Genomic DNA, 23,749 nt, shown 5'->3' with positions numbered 1-23,749 from the left:
CCTGTGCTCCAGCAGGGAGAGGGGGAAAGTCTTGGAGGGCTTTCTGTCTACCCCCCGCTTTGGGAGTGGCTTGCATGTGTCCTTATTTTCAAAGCAAAGTGAAGCTAAGCTGGTTTTTGAGGTCACCATGACAGAAGAAAGGACAGCTAAAGGGCAGTGCATACAGGACTTTGATAATCAGCACCAAATCCTTGAAATGGACTCCAAATTCAAACTCTGAACACATAGCTCCATTGGTGTCAATAAGATTATTCACATACTTAAAGTTAGGCATAGGCTCAATTACCTTGTTGATCAAGGACTTCAAGGAGGAGCTAGTGTAGAAAACTAGAAAAATTGGAGCAATGTGTGCTCAGTAGTGAGTATTGATAAGCCAGTAATGTGATACATTCTAGACTTGCTGTAGCTTCCTCAAGGCACTGAGCTATACTTAGCCTATCCTACATTGATATATTTTGGAGAGGTCACCGTTTACTATGTGCTTTAATGCAGCTAATTACAACATAACTTGAACTAATGAAATGTGAGATAAAAAAGAGCTACATTTAAATATCCGTGCAAAGATTTTAAAGCAAAGTATTTTATAGCCTTGCCATTGTGGCCACCACTGAACAACAAAATACACTTTTTTGACCAGACAGTTAGTTCGTTATTGATTAATAATCCTTGGGGCTGGATTCCCTAGTCATCCAAGTTTGCTCTGCACTACTTATATTAATGTAGCTTCAGTAAAAGGACGTAGCTTGGCAACAATGAAAGATCTGTCTCATGAAGATATAAATCTTCTCCTATATGTCAGCAGCTTAATTTGTCCGTTCTGTGGCCTGTGTGAAATGAGCTAATGCACTCAGTCTAATTTGTGATGGATAAGTGTCTTAATCATGAAAGCCATCAGCACAACTGGAATTCCTTTCTCAGCAGAAATTTCCTGGATTGAATGGGCATGAAAAATGAATGACTATTTGCATGTTAAAAGAAGCTTTCCCAAGCAAGAGTTGCCAATACTATACCTGTTGCATTGATAGGTAGATGACTTAATTCTATCACCTTTTACAAGTAGTACCATGGATTTCTTAAAAAGCAAATACAAATCCAAGAAGTCTTTGAATCAGCATCAAGAGCTGGATCCAGGTACTGTTGAAATCAATAGGATATTTTTCTGGTCAACTCAATAGGAGCAGGAGCAGGTCCTAAAAATGAAAAACAGTGCATGGCAAATAATGGAAAATAGATTTTAAATACATGTGGACCATACACACTGATCTGTTAACAATACTGGTACAGTATAATGTACTCAAGAAAAAACAGCCTATTTAAATATTTAATATTCTTTATGATATTTCATAAGCAACTAATATTTCACTATCATTAATAAGTAAGAAACTCAGTGACAGAAAACAACAGGAGGATAATCTTGAAGGAACTTTTCCTGCAAAGATAAAATTGATGTGCCTGTTTGTCTATTAAATTTATGCAAAAATGGGCATATAAATTGTGTATAAGTGTTGCTGAAGTGGGCTATATATTACTTGACTGCGAGAAATAATGGGACTTTTATTTCAGCAAACAAAGCTAGATGTGGAGGCTGTCATCAAAATTGAATTCTATATAATATTTATTAAGAAAAAGAATGCCAGTTTTCTTTTCCTAGCATATAAATTCCTGAGCCACTTGACATTGTGGGAAGGCAGGTACAAATCAAAAATGGTGTTTACTCTTTGGGAAAAAATATCTATTAGTACAGACACTGGGCCTGCATCTTGTCTTATTTATAGCAGATTTACACTGCTATAACTCCATGGACTTCAGTGCAATCACTTCTGATTTACTTCAGTATCAGTCAAAGCGTAATCATGCCCATGATGTTTTACAACTTCACTTGTATTAGAATAAACAAAAATATACGTTAGAATAAAACTCTGGATCCAGTGAAGTCAACTGGGAGTTTTATTAGAAGGGCCAAAATTTACTCAATACACTATTAAACCAATCAAGAAATAAAAATGACCATCAAAGAGATTCCAGAATCAATTACATTAATAATTCTTTTGAGTATGTAAATTACAGGTGTAGCCTAATGCTGGTCTAACTGCCATCTAAGCATTTTGTAAATATGAAGATAGAGCTATATTACAATCTGGATAGAAAGCCAGCCACAGGATAGATAGACTTTAGTAGTAGTAGGATTTACCCATGACATGCAGCTAATAAGCTTCGTCCATTTCTCATAGGAATCCAGATACTGATTTGGGGAGATCCTGTTGCTCTCCCAAATGTACCTCTGCTCTTTTCAGGTCAAATCAATGCACCTGTAGTCCTATTCAAATCCACAGCAAAATTCCAGTTGTTAAGTGGGAGAAGAATAGGGCCATAAGGAAGGACCTTGAACTGGGTTTTGATTCTATAAGTGAAAAAAAAGTCTTGCATTGATTAATTTCAGTAGTATAATGGGTATGAATCTTTACCTCCAATAAGGCTAGATCTCTGATTGTACATGCATTCATCCTTGCCATTTTAGTTGCGTCCAGATGAACACAGGAGTTATTTCCCTGGGAACAAGTAGCAGTAGGACACCCTGTGCTGCTGCTTCTCATCTCTGGGGATTGCCTGTGCCACACATGCTCTGCAGCATGGCAGCTAACCCCTGGTGGGGTAGGGGAGGCTGGGGCCTGCAAGTGCTGGCCATAGCAGATTTACCTGGGGTCCTGGGGGCTTGGGGAGCTGTAGCCATGGCACTCCTGCATCTGGAAGTGCAAACATCTGTCAGTCAGTCTGACTGGACATTTACGTCTAAAGGTGGAGTTTTCTGCACGCGCACCCTTGGGACTGGATGGTTTGACACAAGTGGCAAAATGCTATTGTGCAAATACTCTTTTTCACCCACCACACTTAATGTTTTGATACTGAAGAGAAGGAGAGTTCTTAACTCCTATGTACCAGGATTTTTACTCAGTTGTGTGATGCACCTTGGGGCTCCACCTCCCCTACACCCTGTCCTAGTGCCAACCCAATGTTGTCAGTTGCCATCAGGTAAGTAGGGCCACCTGCATGCCCACAGCATCCTCAAATACTTGGTGCAAGATATGACTAAACCAGTAGCCTCAATTCATCAGAGTCCATAGGCTATATGGCTAACTCTACAGTCTCTAGTAACTCAAACCGTTTTCCCCCCTGGACCTTTAAATACTTTGAGTTGCTGAACTTTCTACACTCTCTGAAGATGTGATGGGGAGAGAGAGATTTTTCTGCTTCCCTATTTCCTCTCATTGTTAGATGCCTTGTTCCCTTTTTAGGACAGCAAAAGACTCTTCAACAGCTCTTCAGGTCCAGCAACTGCTCAAGTCCTTCCGGTCACCACTTCACAGGTGAGTTTTAAAGCTCCTCCAAGCCTTCCTTCACAGGAAACCTCTTGAGGTTTCCACTGCTTCCCCCTTGCTGGGGCAAGCCCTTCCAGAAGCCAGCACTCTCCCTCCAGCTTCCGCTTCCACTCTGGCACTTCCAGAGGCAGGCACATCTTTATGACAGAAGCTGGTCCCTACCCAGCCAGCCAGAGCCAGCACATGTCAATAAAAGCATGCTGGGAGTGGAGCCAGGGTTTTTCCCAGCTGTCCAAATGCCGCATGAGCCAGTAAGCTGCCGGGCTGGGGTTCTCCCGGCACTTCCAGCTTATCAGAGCTCAGGGCAGCTCCTGTCTGGCTGCCATAGGGAGTGTGGCCAGGAGCTAGAGTACAGCTCCAATCCGCCAGACTCCAGTTTTGGGCAGCGCATGCTGCCACCACGTGGGCCACCCTGCTTTTTTTTGGAGTGTGTTTTTTTGACCCTGGGATCTCCTGGGGTCAAGAAGAAAACCCCATGCTGCTAAATCTGCATGTGGAGCACCATATACTGCACATCCATGCTTGTCTGGACATGGCCTTTAAGTACAGTGGTCTCTCAAGATAGCTGAATCTCTTCCACACTTTATTTTTGTCTGTTTTGGAAGCTGTAAAACTATTTTTTCCTCTCTACCTCCTCTCCCATGAAGCATTGGAACTGGATAGATATTTAGCTTGTACAAAAAAGATGTTATTAATTGATAAGAAGCACAAAGAGCAGGACTGCTACAAAACTTATTTCCGTTTTGACAGTTATCTAATGTGATTTATATTGAGGCACAGGTACTTCACTTGAGCTTATGCACTATAACACCAGTGACTTGGTATTCTTCTTCCTTCTTCTGGTGAAAGGTGTGTCTACACATGCGCTTTAATGCACATTAGCCTATATTAATGCACATTAAAGCCTCAGTAAAAACACATGCTATTTAGTTCATGCATATTAAAATAGGATAATGAGCATCACTTAAAATCCATGTTCTTTAGTTCATGTGCTTTAAGACAGGCTAATATGCATTTTAGTACCTCACAATGAAGGTACTAGAATTAATGCACATTAACTAAAGCATGTTAATGCACATGTAGACATGCCAAAGAGACGGATAATTCACTTGACATCAAAAGAATTAACAGTCCAATTCTCATTACCTACCACCTGTTGGAATCAGAATAGTAGCATTTTACACATATTTCTACAGGTGCAAATATCTGCACCAGGTACAAGGCAACAGCTATTCAGGTCCACAATGCTGTTAAACTGATCTATGTGAAAAGAGAATTGGGCCCCACACATTTAGAGTTGAAATGACTATTAGCTATCATTGTGCAGTTCTTCTTTCTGTATGGTATTAAAACATTGCTATTCTTTCCCCTAGAGGTGATTACATGTCAGCAGCAGATACAGTGATCCCCTAATTTAAATACTGCTAATACTAAAATAATTTAAATAATGCTGTAATATTTACAAGATAGCTTACAATGCTGTATAGTGAAGAACATTGTTAACCATGCAAAGACATTATTATTATTTGTGTTTCCTTGTTTTGGAAACATATCATACTCTTTTCTAGACCTTGTAGGGATTATATTATATATTGTTGTAGAGATTAAACTTTTCCTGCCAAATGCCCATATAAGATCGGCCCAGTGACAGGGCCATTGATCAGGCAGCCCATAAGTGTTGAACCTAGTAACCTGTCTGTCTTTTTCTAAGCATTCTGACACCTCAGCCTCTTGACAGTGATCCTGTCAACCACCATAATTATTTCTCATCTGACAACTGATTAAAAAACTAATCATTTTAATTATCACTTAGCAAGACACAACACAAAAATCACACTTCTTTCTCCAAATCTTTTACCTACCATCATTACAGGAAAAGAACTAAAATTATTACATGTATGCAGGTAGCAGGGAGAAAACAACATTTCCTTCCTTCCTTCCTTTCTTCCTGTTTATATTTTGGCATTTGGCAATACTTTGGCTCAAATAAATTCCCCTTTTAAATGGATAAATAGCACTTACATGGCTATAATTAACCACATAGGGCATTTTTATACAAGCTTCAGGAGTGGGGGAGGGGCACTTTAATTAAAACGGCTCCGAGAGCCCTCTAATTAAAGCACCTGGACCGTCTCATGTATTAGCATCCCTGTGCTTCAAAATGGTGGTGGGGCACTTTATCTAAAGCTTGTTAAATGAGCTTTAGTTAAAGCACCCATGCCGCCATTTTGAAGTGCAGGAACACTGGTACATGAGACACAGAGGCTGGCTGCAGCACAGTAATTACCACGCTCCAGCAGACTCAATTAATCGCCGTAATTACAGCATGTCAGAGCAGCCTCCCGGCTCATGTATAGGCACCCATAAGTACCATTACATGCATCTTAAATAGATTTTAGATCCTACTCCTCCTTGAAAAACTCCATTTGATCTTCTGAGCACACTCAGAAAGGATGTGATTCTAGACCTTCCTATTTCATGTGGGAAAGCATGTAACTAGGTTAGTTCCTAAAATATTAGTCACATTAAAACTAACAGGATGCATTTCAATACTGACAAGTGCAGGGTGCTGCATTTGGGCAGTAGTAACAAGCAGCACGCTTATAAGATGGGAAACTCCCTTCTTGAGAGCATGGAGGCAGAAAGGAATCTTGGAGTCATTATTGAGTCCAAGATGAACATGGGCCGACAATGCGAGGTCACAGTTGGCAGGGCTAACTGGACCTTGTAATGCAACCACAGGTGCATCTCAAGTAGGGCCAAGGAGGTGATCCTCCCCCTCTACACGACACTGGTCAGGCCACAGCTGGAGTACTGTGTCCAGTTCTGTGCGCCCCACTTCAGGAGGGATGTGAACAACATTGAAAGGGTCCAGAGGAGGGCCAGCCACATGATCCGGGGACAGCAGGGCAGACCTTACAATGAGAGACTGCGGGACCTGAACCTGTTCAGCCTTCACAAGAGAAGGCTGAGGGGGGACCTGGTGACCATCTATAAACTCACTAGGGGGACCAGAAGGGTTTTGGAGAGACCTTGTTTCCCCTAGCGCCCCCTGGCATAAGGAATAAAGGCCACAAGGAGAGTAGGTTTAGATTGGACATCCATAAGAACTTACTTCACAGTCAGGGCAGCTAGGATCTGGAACCAATTTCCAAGGGAAGTGGTGCTGGCTCCTACCCTGGGGGTCTTTAAGAGGAGTCTTGATGCCTACCTGGCTGGAGTCATTTGAGCCCATTTTTTTTCTCCTGCCCAGGCAGGGCATCGGACTTGAAGATCTACAAGGTCCTTTCTGACCCTACTTCTATGATTCTATGACTAGTGTCTATTTGATGGAGGAACAAGGAGGAAAACAGTGATGTCTTCGTATCTTTTAACCCAATGCCTAAGGATTAGGCCACCTGCAGAGGGAGTGGGGCAAATGGGTACCCACAGTCTAGGCCTTCCTCATTCTGAAGAATTTCAACCCCATCTCCCACTTGCATAACAAAGTGTCTCAGTCACCAGGCTACCCTTCCCTCCCTTCTGTTGAAGATGGCCCAGTGGGCAGACAACAGAAGTTACATAGGCTACAACAGGCCCGTTACTTGAGTGAAATAAGAACTGCAGAAGTTAGGCTGATAATGAAGGTATAAGGAGCCCTGTCACTTAAGCAAAGCAAGTGCAACTTGCAGGGAGGCAAGTTGCAAAAGGCAACAGATGCTAGAATTAAAGGGCTGAAAATTTAGTGGCAGGGGAGCAATGGCACCACTCTTCTGCTGTCAACTTTCTGAACCAATAGGGAGCTCTACCGGCCAGATAGCTGAGATCACAGAGGGCTGGATCTGTGAATACAGGCCAGACACAGGCAGTGCAGGACCCAATCTGGCAAACCAGCCCACGCCCCTCATTCCTCTGGCTTGTGGAGCCAAAGCACCATGGATTTAGATCAGGACCTGGGCCCTGTTGCAAGGGAATCAGGTCTGGTGAGGCCCAGTTGGGCCCAGATCCCCAGAAAGGCAGGAGCTCTGCTGAGAATCACAGAGTGCCAAGTAGCATGTTTCATATAAGTACAGGCAAAGGGAAAAACCTAGGCAAAGGCCTGAGTGCCCCAAAAGGCTGCATCCTGGGGACAACCAGGGGAACTACCCAGAGAACTCCCAGGCCCGGTGTAGCCTGGAAGTCAGTACAGACTGCAGACTTTGGAGAAAGCGAGCCCCACTCAGGTTAGGACATGAGGACTGGGTAGCCTGATGATGAGCAGGGCAGAGCAAGGCACTAAAGGCCAAATGCAGCTTTTCTGAAAGAAGCCTCCTAAGTACTTATTTACCTGGCAGGGGAAATACCATGACCACAGTGGCCTCAGGGGAAATCTCCTGATGAAGGTAATGCAATTAAAATGGCATGGTGTAGTGGAGGGTGCGCCCTTGTCTGCTTGCAGACAGGACTCCCTATGACAGCCTCATAGTTAGCCTCCCACTGGCCAGCTTCCAGTGGAAGGATCTTGGCTACATGCTGACTTTATGAAAATGGGAGACTCCTCCCTAGCTTGCTCCTGTGGCCATACAGCTGAGGGCAAGCAAAACTCAGGGGCATCTGAACCCCAAGCCCTGGACTTGGGCTTGCATGTAGGATGCCTGCCAAAGGATTTGGAAGTATCTGAAGCCTCAGGCTGGGGTGGAGGATACTTGCCGGTAGCAGGGCCACATATGGTTCTTGAATGTTTCAAATGGATTTGGGCCTGATCTTGCTAATTTGGCCTGGCACATGAAAAATTTTCCTTTAAAAAAAAGCCTCCTAAATATATTGAGCTTTACATCAAGGTGCGGCAGGTAAGAGGATGAGGCCATATTGGGGGAGCTGAAGCAGGGGAATGAGTGTTCCCACCAGGTGCACCATGGCTGCCCCAGGAGGTGGACCGCCTTAGATAGGACCAGAAGGAATTCAAGCCAATGTGAGAATTCAGGCCTGGCTCTGCACCTCATGGAGACATGCACTGCCGTGTGTTTTGGCCTCTCCTCCCCACGCTTCTCTTCATTTTATCTGATGACTGTCAAATGCAGAAATACCATTATAAACAGAGGTAAGAACCTAGGGTCCTGTCTTTTCTAGAGCAGGTGTCTATCTCATCGAGCCACACACAGCCAGGCTTTTTCTGGCTTGGTTTCCTTTCATCCTTGACTGTCAAAGTGCTGCTGTTGGAAGCTTTAAAAAGTGGGAGTTAGTCATTTTCAAGGTTGTTCTCTCCCCTCCTTTTCAAGAGATTCTAATAGTCGCTGTGAACCTACTACTATCAGTTTCCAGGCATGTAACAGCAGTCCCCAAACTAGGTAGCAGAAGCCCTGAAAATCACAAATGCTAGTCAGCTTCAGGACTGCTCATACCACAGCACTGACATGGCTGTGTCCTTAATGAGCATTGCTTGCATTAAGCCTGGATAAATGCATAGCCTTTTTTTCAGTCCCTAGGCTATGCACATAAATGGAATATACTACATACATTTCTGAGCTCTCTTCTGGGTAAGTAGTCTACACACTTCTACTCTTCAAAGGTAGCCCTATATGATTTGAAATTCGGGGATCCTTTGAGTTACACCATTTTACACCCTACATCAATTGAGGCACAGAGATTTTAAATGCTTGCCTAAAGTCACACACATGACTGTGGCAAGTCAGAATCCAGGCACTAGTTCTCAGTGTCCTGTCCTTACAAGTACCCCAGGCTGCCTCAGGTATTAAATTAAGTACATGTAAAAGCATATGACTGTGGTGAACTTGTCTTCACCTTTTGATGAGCAATTTTTTTTTTGAGAGAGAGAGAGAGATCTGACAGGTCAGATGAAGGTAAAAGCTATTCAGCCATCCAAGGTCATATGTTCCCTGAGATCGTGCACCAGAGTATACAGGAAATTGTAACAACTCGTACTTTAACACTTGTTTCAGAAGTTGAAATGATGGCCCCAGTTCTTACTTGGGATAATGCCAATTAATAACAGGCACCAAGATGATTGTTTCAAATTGGACACTGGTATGTGCAGATCTGAGAGAAGTTGATGAAAATCAAACATAATGGGAGAAGCCCTGCAAACACAAGTAGTTGAATTTCTCTCTCTCACACACACACCAAATACTGCTTGTTACTGTACCCTGGTATATCATCCTAAACACACCCAAAAAACTGTGATATACAGCCAAGTCCTCAGATACCACTGAATTTGCACTGAAGAAAACACCCAGGATTGTCACCTCACAAATCTTAAAAAGGCTTTCACCCAACAAGGACACTCCTCCAGAGAGATAGATCGTAAGTTTGAAACAGCCACCTGGATACCACGTGAAAAACTGCTGCAGTACAGAAGAAACCCCCCACAAATCGCACACCGCTGGTTATGACATATCACCCCTCCCTCAAACCTATATGGAAAATTCTCAAACAATTGCAACCCATACTAGAAAGAGACCCTACTCTTAAAAAGATCTTCCCAGAGCCACCCATCCTAGCCTTCAAACAAGCACTGAACCTCGCTAACCTCATCACCAGAAGCAAACTTCCTCAAGCCCAGAACACACCGAATGGATCCAGACCATGCTACAACAAGAAATGCAAAACCTGCCAACACATCTCCACCACCCCCACAATTACTAAACCCCACAACAGAGCCATCAGCATTCCTGGATCTTACAGCTGCACCTCCAGCAGTGTAATAAATCTCATCCAATGCACCAAATGCCCTGATGGAAAATACGTAGGAGAGACCAAACAACTGCACACCAGAATGAATGCACACTGGAAATCTATCATAGACAGGAATACCCAGTTACCTGTGGGACACATTTCTCACAAGAAAACCACTCTCTCTCCAATCTTTTAGTCCTGATCCTCAAAGGAAACTTACAAAACACTTCCCAAAGACGAGCCTATGAACTGCACTTCATCAACCTCCTGGATACTAAAAATCATGGACTAAATACTGACATTGGATTTATGACACATTATAACCTGCCTGACAGCTGACTCCACAGGTATCTCTCCACTATTCATCCCCCTTCTCTCTCTTTCCCCTTCCCCGCCGGCCTCTCTCTCACCCTTTGACTCCTCAATCTACATTTTCACTGACTACCTGTCTTGTATGCTTACCAGACCAGCCTCTGGCTTCTTTACTTTTCATTCCATCCAGGAAGAGCGCACACTAACTGCTGAAACTTCCTTAGCCTGATGAAGGGTTTTTGAATCCAAAAGCTTGCTTAATAATTGTTTTCCAACTATTTAAGTTGGTCTAATAAAAGATATCAGATTCACGCAAAGAGCCTTGTCAGACTTAAAATAGGCATTCAAACTTCAGTGAGCCATAAAAATATTTAAACATTTACATTTCTGTAGAGCATATGAGATTGTTGCTCTTTGTGCTGGGTCTGGTATGATTTTCACCACTGCATGCATTACCAAACATTTTTTATGCAGCCCTACAGAGAAACTGGGTAAAACCTGACTGTTGCTAGAACTAGCCAGAAAGATCATGCCTCAAGAGATGTATTTTCCTCAAGAGATGTATTTTCATGCATGGGAGGGAGGTATCTTCAGATGAAGCAGACTGTTCTCATTCAAGGGGTGCCAGGCCTGATGGGGAATGGTGAATGGCTCTGCCTCTTTTAGCCACCTTTGAGGTGATCACTGTGGAGCAGGCAAGTTTTAAGTTGGTGGGCAAGCCTTGCTATTAGTAGGGCCAGGCAAGAGTTGGTAGGAATAGACTTTAGGTTCCCCAACCTTCCATATGCCAGTTAGACAGAAGTAGAGCTGGAAGGGACTTTCAGTGGCCATCTAGTCCAGGGGTGGGCAAAATATGGCCCATGAGCCAGATCTGGCCCAAGAGGCCATTCTATCCAGCCCATGGGGCTTCTGGCCTGGGACCTCATGGCCTTTCCCCTGCCCTATGGCCAGCGCTCTGTGCTGCAGCCACTCACAGCCCACATGAGCAGGCATAGGCATCCCCACACAGGCTGTGAACGGCGCTGGCCACAGGGTAGGGAGGGGCCACATTTACCCTGTGCTCCGCACCAGCTTGTAACCCACCCATGCAGCCAGCCTGGGCCCCATGCTGGCTCTGGGCTCGCCCATGGGAGCTGCGCATGGCAGCAGCAGCTGCAGCCCCTCCACTTGCCACGCAGGGCAGTGTTTGCCACCACCGCCTCTGGGCTGCCCAGCGCATGAGCTCCAGGCAGGCAGCAGTAGCAAACACTGCCCAGCACGGCAAGCAGGGGGACCACTTTTCTCCACACCAAACAGCTGCTGTTGCCAAACACAGCCCTGATGGGTGAGCCCAGAGCCAGCGCAGGGCCCAGGCTGGCAGTGGGGGTGGGTTACAAGCTGGTGCTCCACCTCCCCGATCGGGCGGGCGAAACGGGCCGGTGGTGCACCCTCCGCAAACGGTGGCCTCGGGATCCCACCTCAGCCGGCGCGCGCCGGCCCTCAACTTCATTGCGGCACGGGCTTTCGTTCGAGCCTCTGACTCGCGCACGTGTTAGACTCCTTGGTCCGTGTTTCAAGACGGGTCTGGTGCATCTCAAGCAGGGCCAAGGAGGTGATCCTCCCCTCCTACGCAACACTGGTCAGGCCACAGCTGGAGTACTGTGTCCAGTTCTGGGCACCCCACTTCAGGAGGGATGTGAACAACATTGAGAGGGTCCAGAGGAGGGCCACCCGCATGATCCGGGGACAGCAGGGCAGACCCTACAACGAGAGACTGTGGGACCTGAACCTGTTCAGCCTTCACAAGAGAAGGCTGAGGGGGGACCTGGTGACCATCTATAAACTCACTAGGGGGACCAGAAGAGTTTGGGAGAGACCTTGTTTCCCCTAGCGCCCCCTGGCATAACAAGGAATAACGGCCACAAGTTGTTGGAGAGTAGGTTTAAATTAGGCATCCATAAGAAATACTTCACGGTCAGGGCGGCTAGGATCTGGAACCAACTTCCAAGGGAAGTGGTGCTGGCTCCTACCCTGGGGGTCTTTAAGAAGAGGCTTGATGCCTACCTGGCTGGAGTCATTTGAGCCCAGTTTTTCTCCTGCCCAGGCAGGGGGTCAGACTTGAAGATCTACAAGGTCCCTTCCCACCCTACTTCTTTGGTTCTATGGGGGAAAAGTGGCCCCACGCCCACCCTGTGGCTGGCACCGTGCACTGCAACCACTCACAGCCCACATGGGGCTGCCTGTGCCTGCTCAGGACAGCCCCACATAGGCTGTGAGCAGCTGCAGCAGGCAGCATGGGCCACAGGGTGGGCGAGGAGCTGCTTTTCCCCTGCACTCAGCACCAGCTCCTTCCCTGCCAGGGAGCAGGGGGTTGGGGCTGCATGCTGCCCTCCACCTGTACCACAGGGCTGGGTGGGGGGGCACTGTGAGTGAATGGGTGCGGGTGCACAGGGCCCGCACCGGTGGCAGGAGCACAGGATCCCAGCCAGCAGGGGCTCTATGGAGCTGGGCCAGCTCCCCCATCTCCTGGCTGGTGTAGCTCAGCCCAGTTCCACAGATCCCTGCCAACCTGTGCCCTGCTTTGGGCCCCACCAGTGCTGACCCTGGGACACTGGTCCCAAGACATTGGGACATTGTCCTAAGATGGTGATCAGGGGGAGGGCACCTGTCAAGGGGCGGGGCTACCCATGTGGCCCTCGACAGCTTGCCAAAACTGGGTAAATGGCCCTCCACCCGAAATAATTGCCCACCCCTGATCTTGTCCAACCCCTTGCCTGAGGCAGGATCATCCCCGTCCAAACCACCTTCAACCCTGACTTCAACACAGACCTAACACCAGAACTTGCCACAGGTAAAGCAAGGGAACCATGGCAGCCAATGTCCTGCTTCTATGAAATATTGTTAAGATATGTGCTCAAGAGATCCAGGTAGACACAATGTCCCCGCTACAAAGGATCCTCATAACTGGGTGCTTAGGTCAATTTGACCAAAACAGGCCAACAGCCTGCCTTGTTCACCTGGGGGGTACCCCCCCAAGTAGTGACACCCAAATACCTGGGGGGGAGGGAATATTTTGAGGAGCAAGCAGTGGAGGGTTGGTACTTTCTGGAGGGGAGGTATATCCTTCTCTTCTGGGATGAGGCTGAAGTTGCTTCCTTATTCCCAGTTCCTTTTTTTCAAACCTCAGCTTTCCACAATTAAAGGTAACAAGGAAGGAATTAGACACCCTAAAGTATCAGCATTTCATCAAAAAAAATGCATATTGACAAATACAAATGGAATATAAAGTCATGCCACTTCAGCCTCGTCTTTTGGGACAGGTTGGGTCAGACCTCTTGAGTGCATATTGAGAACATTTTATAGAAGCAGGATGTTGGATGTTGTGGTTCCCGTGCTTTGTGGCAGGTTAGGGTGTTAGGTATGTGTTGTGTCAGGGTTGAGAGTATTCCTAGTAGAGTTTAGATTATGGTTGTGTGGGATGGTTTGGAAAGGGATGATCCTGTCTCAGGCAGGGGGTTGGATTAGACGACCTTTGGAGGTCCCTTTCAGCTTGACTTCTCTGTGACTCTAGGACAGGGGTTGGCAGTTTTTAAGTAGTGCCCAAAACACCCTCCAATTGTGGTGTGCCTTGAGGGAGGGCAGCAGGGGGAGCTGCTAGGGGCCCAATCCCGAGGTGTGCAGGCCAAACGAAACACCTTTGGGTGCCACACTCTGGCATGCATGCCAGGAGTTGCCTCCCCCTGCTTTAGGCCAGCGTTTCTCAACCCACAGCTTGCGATCCAAAAGTGGGTTGCAAGAATATACGAAAGGGTTGGGGACAAACTTGAAAAATGCATCAGCAAACTTTGAAAATGGATTCTTTTTGAAAGGAGAAACACTTTTCTTTTCTTTTTTTAAAACTTGTATTCGAGGCCAAATTAGCCCAAACTAATTCCAAATCCAAGAATCAAGAACCATAAGTGGCCCAACTACTGGCAAACATCCTCCACCCCCACCTGGGGCTTCAGATGTTTCCAAAAAACTTTGGCGGGCATCCTACTTGCAGGCCCAAGCCGGAGGTTTGGGGTTCGGATGCCCCTGAGTTTTGCTTGCCTTCAGCCATGTGGCCGCAAAGCAAGCTCCCCTTTCCATAAAGTGGGCTTAAAGCCTCTGCACCTCAGCGGGTACTGAACCACGCCAGAAGACCAGTTCTCCTGTGAAGCGGTTCTGGAAAACTGCCTTCTGTGGCCACATACATGGTATTTCCCCTGCCAGGTTAAGGAGTTGCTACCTTGATCTGAGCCTTCAAGAGGCCAAGAAGCAAGAAACACGTGGGAAAGCCGGGCTGGCCGAGTTGTAGTCTGCCAGGGGCCGCGTGTGGCCCCACATACTGGGGGGCACCGGGCAGAAAATGCAGGGCACTGGGTTGTTTACACTGGTGTGTACAAACGGGCCCGGGTACAAAAAAGGCTTGAGAGCCCCCCCTGCCCTGCGACCCGCTGCTTCCTCTCCCCAGCCGGGAGCCTCCTCAGGGCAGGGGGAGGAGCGGCAGGACGCCGGGCTGATGGTGCAGCTCACAGCCACGGTCTCTCCAAACAGCTCAAGGCGATATCTCTCCCCGCCTCTGGTTGGTGCCTCCCCGGGGCAGAGCAAAGCAAGTCTCCTAGCATTTCTCCGCCGCCACAGGCGGGAGGAGCTCGCTCCCCTCCCCCGCCTCCCTGCGCGGCACCTGCCCAGTCCCGCCCTCCGCTGGGCGGAGCTAGGGGCGGTGGCAGGCGTGCCTCCATTGGCCGCCGCCTGCAGTCTGTCTCCCGGCGCGGCCCCGGGCGGTGCGGTGAGGTCCGGGCGGCGGTGGGGAGGCAGGTGGCCGCGGGCTGGGGGGGGACATGTCGCTGCCCAGGCAGGGGTGGGGTGGGGTTGCGCTGCGTGCCTTGCTGGCGGGGGTGGCTGCGGGAGCGGGAGGCTCGGCCCTAGCTCCTGCAGCCGCCCGCAGGCCGGGATCGCTCAGCCCCTCCTGCCCGCCCCAGCTTTGTTCCCCGGGGCTGCCCCGGCTCTCCCCGCCCCCCTGACTTCTCCTTCCGCGGCTCGTTGCAGGACGCCCCCGGCGCGGGCATGAGGTGCCAGGCGCTGCGGCTGGCACGGGCGGGCAGCGCCTGAGGGTGCCGGCGATCATGACCGTCTTCAGGCAGGAGAACCTGGACGAGCACTACGAGACGGGCGAGGAGCTGGGCAGGTAGGGGCAGCGTTTGCATCCACATCCACCGCCCTGTGTTTGCCAGAAGGCATCTGTCACCAGGCAACAAGAGAGCCAGGGCTTGTCTAAGGGCACAGGTGGGCACAGTTCTTTGGGTAAATGCAGCGTCTTTTATGAGAGCAACTCAAATAGTTGGACAAATTGAGCTTTTTGGGCATAAACGCCCTTCTTCAGTCATCTGCAGCAACAGCTTGAGGCATTTGCTGTGTCCTCCCCATGTGCCAAGCAGGTGGGAGCTGGAGGGGTGAAGGGCAGGGGCACAAAGTGGTGCCACGCAGGATAGCGGGCTCTTCAGTCCCAGCGTCACCTTACAGGAGACTGGAGTAAATGATATTGAGCTAGGTCTAGAGCCGTGGGTTGCTTAATCATTTTAGATCAGAGGCACCCCCCCCCCCAATGCTCCCCTTGGAAAATGCCAGCTCTTAGTTTTAACTCCTTTTTTCAGAGCACAGGAAACAATAGAGGAAGTCTGTTGTGCTGCACTTGGCTCTCAGCAGGGTGGGATGTTTTCACTGTTCCTCATTTGAAACCTCTGGGTTTGTCGTGAATCCCGTTTGCGCACCTAAGGGTGCTAATGTTGTGTGGCACAGCACCCTTGAAAGTATCTCTAGGCATCACTGGCCTAGAGAGTGCGTGCAGATTTCATTCCTCCTGTAGCATGGGCTAGAAAGAATCTGATCCTAAACACTTTTAAGCGTTGGGCTTGTTTTGGGGGGGGGTTTTTGCTGTTTTTAAAACAAGCGAATAAGAATCCTCAAAAAAGCCTAAGTAATGCCTTCTGATCTCCTGTGTATAGTACATGTATGCAGCTGCGTTTTTCAGATTTTAAATAGGGATTTAAAGAATTTCTGTTGTGCTTTGATTTAGGTCAAGCCAGTAACTTTGACAGTGGTTTGTCATATGACACAGATCCTTTTTGCATTGTAAGATATTGCTGTAAGGCTTCTTATTAGTAGTGTACCATTTTGATTTCAATAGTGTCATTGAAGAGGTGGGAGAACGTCTTTCTTTTTTTTTTCCTGCTTTCAGTTTAATGAAGATAGATTACTTGCAAGGTATCGTTGTTCAATGGTTTCCTCCAAGTCAAAAGTCAGATCAAAAGATTTATTGTGGTTAAGTGCTGTGGCTTTTACACTTGTCAGCATAAAAATTGTCACCTGATTACTACTAAACATTCTTCTACTTGTCATACCTTTGCAATGAAAATCCCAAACCATTTCCTAGTGGTTCTTTGGACTGTAAGCATCTCATTACTTAATGTTAAGTGATGTGTAGTATGTGTTCAAAGGAGCTTCATTGTTTGTTCTGTTTTTAAAGGCATTGGTTTGTCTTGGATAAGGCAAGGTTGTTTTAAAACACAGAATTTCTCCTAATATGCTAGTGATTAGGATTAAGTACTTTTACATGACTGCTCCTTTTTCTGAAATTTTAAAGGTAAACTTATAAAGGGATGTACATGGGAGAAAATATCTTCTGTCTGCACAAGCATAGGAATGCAAGATATTTAGAGTTATAAAAGGTATTGCTAACATATTTTAGAAAACTACTACACCTCATGTTTCAGGGCTTAAATCAGTATTTAAGTGTTGGGTCTTATCCTCATCTCTGTCTGGAACCGATGGCCACATATCTGCCTTGTGCAGACTTCCTGTACCTTTATCTGTTACCAGATAAGACTGTGCCACTGCTTTTGATCCTTGGGAAAGGCCCGTGCACATGTGCTTTGGCATGTTGCCCCTGTTGGGGTTGGGGAGGCTGGGGCCAGCGCTTGGGCTAGCTCCAACAGACTTGCATGGGGTCCTGAGGGCCTCTGGGGGCTGTAGCCGTGGCAATTCAGCAGCACAGAGCCTGGCCGGCAGCTGGAGTGTGGTTCTGGCTGGCCAGGCTCTGGTTTCTGGCAGTGCATGCTGCCACCCTGGTTTTTTAAGAAGTGGAGTTTTTTTGATGTGGGGATCTCCCAGTGTCAAACCCCCACCCCCTGCTGCAGATTAGCAGCACAGGAAACAGCTGCATGTGTGGCACTGCAGACAGATATATGGTGCCACACACTGTGGGCCCACGCTTATCTGGACACGCCCCATGACTTTGTGCTCTGTATTAAATTCTCTGTGGCAGGTTGTTTCTGTAGATTTAGAAGTCTGTATTATATATTGGTAACTCAACCAAATGATGTCATAAATTGGCCCTTTTTGTTTTGTTTAAAAAACCAAAAGCATTCTCTAGCGTGAGACGAAATGTTAGGTGTGTATGGTGTTGATATTTTGTTTGGCCTGCCTGAATGAAGTCACTTGACTTGATTCCTGTAGTCAAGAACACATACAAAGTATTCTGGATCTGAGATTTAAACTTCAGGACTAATAAGAAATAAGATCATGTATTAATTCAGTATCTACATCATAACTATTTTAATCTTTATTTCAGTGCAAGCACACTGGACCTTCCCTAGTCATGGTAAAAATTAACCACCTCTGTAAAATCTTTGAGGCTGTATTCTGTTGTTCTGGTTGTATAGGCTTTTCAGGGACCAAACAAGATCTGACTTGCCAGGTAAAGAAATGTTTGTTGTCCACATAAACATACCTTTAAAGGAAACTTGTCTTTTTATTCCTTTTAAAAGGAAACTGCCCACAAAACTAGGTCTCAAGTATAATTTTTTGTGCTAAATATTTTTTAAAGTTTCTAACAGGTTTGGTTTTTTTTATTTCCAAGGGAAACAGTAGCCTTAAATTCCTTGCAAAACTTGAAAACCAAACATTGCAGTTTGTGAAACTATAAATGACATTGACTCAACTTGCAGAGCTCAAGGAAAGAGAAATTCAGAAAGTAAATAACATAAATATGTAATATAAAAGCAAATTGAATTCTTTAAATAGTTGAAATGAGTGAATGTTATTAATATGTAATAGGATTTATTTAAAATGTTACTAATATGACATTGTTGTCTATTTTAAATAACTACTTTTTTTAGTTTTGTGTAACCACTAATTTTCTACTTGTAAATGATTCCTTAATATTCGGTTTGACATTTCTGAGTTAAATAAATGGAATCCTTATAAATGCTTAACTGAAGAGTTAAATACATGCAGTAAACAAGGCTGGCTGAGGAGAGGTCATGCAGGTGGTAGGTGCTACATGCCACACCATCAGCTGTATTTGTTTGTGTAAAAACATCCTTGTAGATGAGGCAAACTGCAGTGTTTTGTTAGGATTTTGTTTTAAACAATAAAATATGTTTAGAACATCGATTGAAAAAAAAGGAAGAACTAACTGTCCCAAACCTTGTCCTCACTGTCACACTGCAGAGATCCAGATCTGTACCACTGCTCAGTGCTCTTATTGTGAGTCTTGAGATAGCTGGCGTGTGCTTTTTTAAGTACAGGTTCCTGGAGTTAGATGCAAATTTCTGCTTTAACTTGTTTTTCAATAGGCTGCCAGTCCTCATGGTTACAGATAAAAACAGATGCAAATGTGAACCCAGAACACTCAAAAAAAACAAAAGGCAAAAACACCCCTTGCCTATTTTAACTCAATTGCATGATGTTTTGGAGGCTTGCTTCATAATTTAATACTTTGATTTGCCAATGCTGGAGGCTTTAGCGTAGCAAACCCCAGCCTGGTTTTCCCTTATCCCTTACTAAGAGGCAATCTGTGTAGCAAACACAGTGAATGAACAAGAGCACTGCTTTTAATAGCTCAGGTGCAGGCTGGTGTACTTAGTTATATGGATCATAAAGTACCTCTAAACTACCTTTTGAGAGGACTGTGAAGATGCCTACAGGCATATTGATTCAATCTGAAATTAAGGCCTTTACCAGCATTCTGGTTTTGCTTGTGAAATACTCTTGTTCTTATCCCTTAGAAATTTTCTGACAATAGCACAGCAAGAAAAAAAATTAAAGCTGTGCTATTTTCATGAGATGGGCCATTTAAAAAAAAATTACTTGGGTCAGATGTTAAGCCTCCTATACTAGCTGCAATATAAATTAACTTGCCATGTCATAAAACAGCTATGAATTTTAAGCAAACATAAGGAATAGCATCCTGCCTTGGATAAAAAAAAATACAAACTGATTAGTTTATTTGCAACCAACCACAGTGCACTTGCAGCAGAGCAGTCTTCATTATCCTACTGGTGCATTTCTTTATTTTCTTCTATCCTATGGAAAATCCAAGAACAGAAGATACCGGATAGTTTTAGGAGCATGTTTAATTGTTTCAGCTGTACATGATTTGTTTTGACACCTTTATGTCTACATGTTTTCTGTGCTGAGTGTGTGTGGGTGTGTACAAAAACAATACTGGGAGATATCCAGATCAAACATTTTCTTTATTAGAAAATATCTATTAAATTATGGTCTTAATCACTGCAAGTGTTATATTGCATGAAGTTTTGGTCTGTCTTGCAAATGTGAAGTAAGACACATTATTGCAGTGTTTGCTCACAACATTTGCATTAGCAACAGTCACCTAACCATGAAGTTTCATAAGGCCAATGCAGATTCAGTTCCTATTGGGGTGGAGATTAGTATGAAATTGCAGCAACTTTACTGTAGATTTTCTCTTTGGAATAGTTCTGCCTAGAGTCATGTTTTAAATACTTCCAGTGCTTTTACAGTAGTTTGATTTAGTTTGAAGGCTTTTTGCTTGTGTGCAAGACCAGATTATTGCATGTGGTTATTAGTGTAATTAGTAACATTTCTGGTAAAAATTTTAATATTATTGACTTGAGGACAGACTCATCAAAATGCTGTTTTCTTTCCCAAAATCATTTGGTCTTTGGATGTTCTTACAGTACCAGCAGTATTGCTTTAGTAATTATAGTGGCTAGTCACAGACGCACAGCTACAGTGTAGATGCATGTCTGTTTATATGAACTGAATCTGAATTATTGCAGAGTTTTATAAATGTCTTCCTCCTATAGGTTGTTTTGCTTTTTTGAGCATTTCCCCAAAAAACTTATTAGAAAGTCTTTTTTGAATAATTGTTGAATAATTGTTTGGCTCTTCAGTGCCTTGGAAAAAGAGGTCAAGTAACTGAAATTTCACTTTTTGACAAATGTATATCCTTATTTTAAAAAACCCAAACTTGTATTCTGTGCATGGGGGCTTCCCAGTCCAGTATTTTTAGTAAAATAATTATTTTAAATCAGTACAGATAACAGTAAATGTAACATGCCCAATAAGCATCTGGTAAAAAATAAGCCAGCATGTAAGATATACTATCAGTTTTTGTTTTTGTAAGTATACAAAGGCAACTACTGTATTTACTTGAATCCAAAATGAGGTTTTCTTCTGTGGCTGAGTTGGGGTCACAAGCTCCCTGCCCCTAGCCAGAGCTGGGGGATAGGGGGGTAGGCAGGTGGGAAGGTAAGTGGTGTGGTAGGACAGGTCCTCAGGTTTATGTGCAGGCACTGCAAAGAAGGGGCGGGTATCAGGGGATGTAGGCATGGGTGGGACATGGGGGGGGGGGAGTGTGAGGGGTAAAAGGAGGAGCAGGTGCCAGTGGGGACAAGCAGCATTAGACACTGGAACCATCAGGGAGAGGCAGGCATGGGATATGCCCATGCATACCCGAGCAGCTGGGTAGAGGACAAATTTTGCGGGGTGCAGGGACAAAGAGCAGTGGTCAGGCCACTTGACTCCCCACCGCCTATCCTCCCCTTCTCCCTTCCCTCCCCCCCCCCCCACTCCTTGCCCTGCTACAGTGGTGGGAGGGATGAATTTAAGACGACTCCTCCCCACCCAAAATTAGGTTCTAGGTGTGGAAAACGTTAATAAATTGATAAATCTTCCATGTTTCAAATCTAATTATTGGGGATGCTGTCTTAAATTCAAAGTCATCTTGGATTTGGGTAAAAAGAATGAAGAAAAGTAAGTATCTCATACACTGAATAATATCAATTACAGATGTTTTTGTTTGCTTGAAAAGAATGCATATATAAAGTTTTTCACATTTAAAATCCCTTTGAAGCTAAGGGCCTGATGCTTAAGTGCTAAGTGCCTTCACTCCTCTTTGATATCAGATGGTGCTCAGCATCTCTACTTCTTAAAATAAGGCAGTATTACCACTGACAGTGAACTGCACTTAAGCTATTTATCTAATAGCTTATCAGTGGTGATAGTGGAGTTGTTTATATATGTATCTTCAGAGTGCTACAGTACAGAAAAGAACAAGCAGTTGAGTGTTTGCAGCCTCTAAGGATACTTTTTAGCTCTGAATAGTCAGTCAGGGAGCTGTACACATACTCTTTCTGGAGAGAGTGTGAAATGTACTATTACTTTCTATAGTGTTAGCTTGCCTGTTATAACCTTATTGACAAAGATCTTGTTTTCCATGTTACGCATGCTGTGTGCAGGTCTTCAGACACATTCCTTTCTAAAATGGCAAAGGTTGCCCATCTTCTGTGTGCTTGTTTCAAGGACTATATTGCATTTTAATGTTAGACTTCTGTAGAAAAATTCTTGAAAAAATCGACTGACACTTTAACCTTCAATGATTTATCTTGAGACCTGGGAGCCTACTTTTTCCTTAAGCAAATGTACTAAAGTTGTGTAAGGATACTTGCAATGGTTAACTTTAATTATTGTAGAAAGAAAAGTATCTTAACTGCCTAGTAATAGTTTCAAATTGCCATATCAGGGTTTTGATTTTTTTTGTTTGTTTGTTTGTTTTAAGATTAAGTTATAATATCACTTGGATCTGGAAACAAAAGCAGTTTGGAGGCTAAGAAAGAAACCTAAAAACAGTAACAAAATGGGTGTTAGTAAGGGGCCATCTTTAGAGAGTTAGGAAGTGTTAATTTCAAGTAATGTCCTAGAACTGGTACCCTTCAAGTACTATAGATCAGGGGTCAACAACCTTTTAGCAGTGGCAGGCCAGATGAACTGAGCTTAGCCCTAAGGTGACCTGCCACTTCATGCTGATTTCCTTCCCCTAACCCCATCTCCCCTCAGGTACTACTTATTCCTGTAGTACTGAGTACTGCTGTGGGCTGGATGCAGTCTTTTCACAGGCCAGAACTGGCTTGGGCTGTAAGTTGCAAACCCTGGCATAGGTGAACTGTGCAGTTAGCCTTAGAAAATGTAATCTCTTGGAGAAAATGTTTTTCCTCAGGGATTGACTGCGGAAAAACATTTCCACCCTTTTTTTAAAAAAAACTGTAACCTAAATATAGATAGAGGGTGGGGGATGAAGTGGAAGAAGCATGATTGGAAGGGGGAATGAGAAGAGTTGTTTATTCTTGTGTCTTTCTGTCCCTCTAAGCCATGCCTTGAAATGGATTCTTCTTCACAAGTGCATAATAAAACTACCGGTTGTGAACTAGTGATGCATTACACTGTCAATGTACAGTACTACTTACTGATTATCTATTGCCTTGTAAAATGTATTGAGAGGTGCAGATGTATTTTTGAAATAACTGTTTGGTTCTGCTTGGTTTATTTCTCTCACTGAAGAAAAACGTCTGCTTTATCTGTCTCTTATGCAATGTAATTAAAACTGGCAATATAATTGCTATTCAGTTCCTTCACTTTAAGTGGCTGAGTCTGCAAATTTGTACTTTTTTGCTGGGGTAGATAACTGTTTGTCTTCTGATTTTTCTTTTTCGGCTCTGACATACCGTTGATGCAAATATAGGCATGTTAGTAACACACTGAAACTTTCAATTTTTTTTGTTTTGTTTTATTTTAAAGAGTCATTATATCTCTTTGTAGATGTTTGATTACAAGTTGTTTTAATAGCACTATACAAACTGAACAGAGCTTGGCTTTGGTCCCTTTTAGCCTATTTTATGAGGCTATGATTTCTGTACATAAATAAGGAGTACATTGTTAAGCACTTAAGTAAGTCAGGAGTGTCAAAAATAATCTGAAGTTCAGATCCAGACTACAGAGCCCATGGGATCCTGGCAGCCCAGGGAAGTCAGAGGATAGCGCAAGTGTGGGTGGGGTAACACAGTTCAGGGCAGTGGGGCCCCACTGGGCATGGCTGCTGGCAGCAGGTGGGGGTATGCAAGGATTGTGCTGACATAGCTCTGGTCACCCTGCTGCTCTGAAAGTGCTTGTACCAGGCCCAGATCCAGCCCGTGAGGAGCTCCACCATCTGAATCCAGCTCTGGCTTAAATGAAAAAGTCACATTTGTAGGGGTGCAGTGATACAGATTTTTGGGGCTGATACCAATAAACAGTTTTTAAGGAGG

The 23,749-nt window shown here is 44.9% G+C and overlaps 1 protein-coding gene across 2 annotated transcripts in view; it reads left to right on the top strand.

Moving 5' to 3' along the window:
* The first annotated feature begins 15,056 nt into the window (after positions 1-15,056).
* The window catches only part of DAPK1 (death associated protein kinase 1), a 132,303-nt gene continuing 123,610 nt past the window's right edge, over positions 15,057-23,749 (top strand). The window contains exons 1-2 of one of the 2 annotated variants that reach the window (XM_090038616.1): positions 15,057-15,132; positions 15,393-15,531. In XM_090038616.1, the coding sequence (XP_089894742.1) occupies positions 15,470-15,531 (62 nt within the window). In that variant the 5' untranslated portion in view covers positions 15,057-15,132; positions 15,393-15,469. The remainder of the gene's footprint in view (positions 15,133-15,392; positions 15,532-23,749) is intronic. The other variant, XM_090038617.1, reaches the window with a different exon arrangement.

This window comes from Crocodylus siamensis, chromosome 3, assembly GCF_052110815.1.
Source record: "Crocodylus siamensis isolate JL-2025a chromosome 3, ASM5211081v1, whole genome shotgun sequence".
In the NCBI taxonomy this organism is placed as follows: domain Eukaryota; kingdom Metazoa; phylum Chordata; order Crocodylia; family Crocodylidae; genus Crocodylus; species Crocodylus siamensis.
This window is presented reverse-complemented; position numbering and strand designations above follow the sequence as displayed.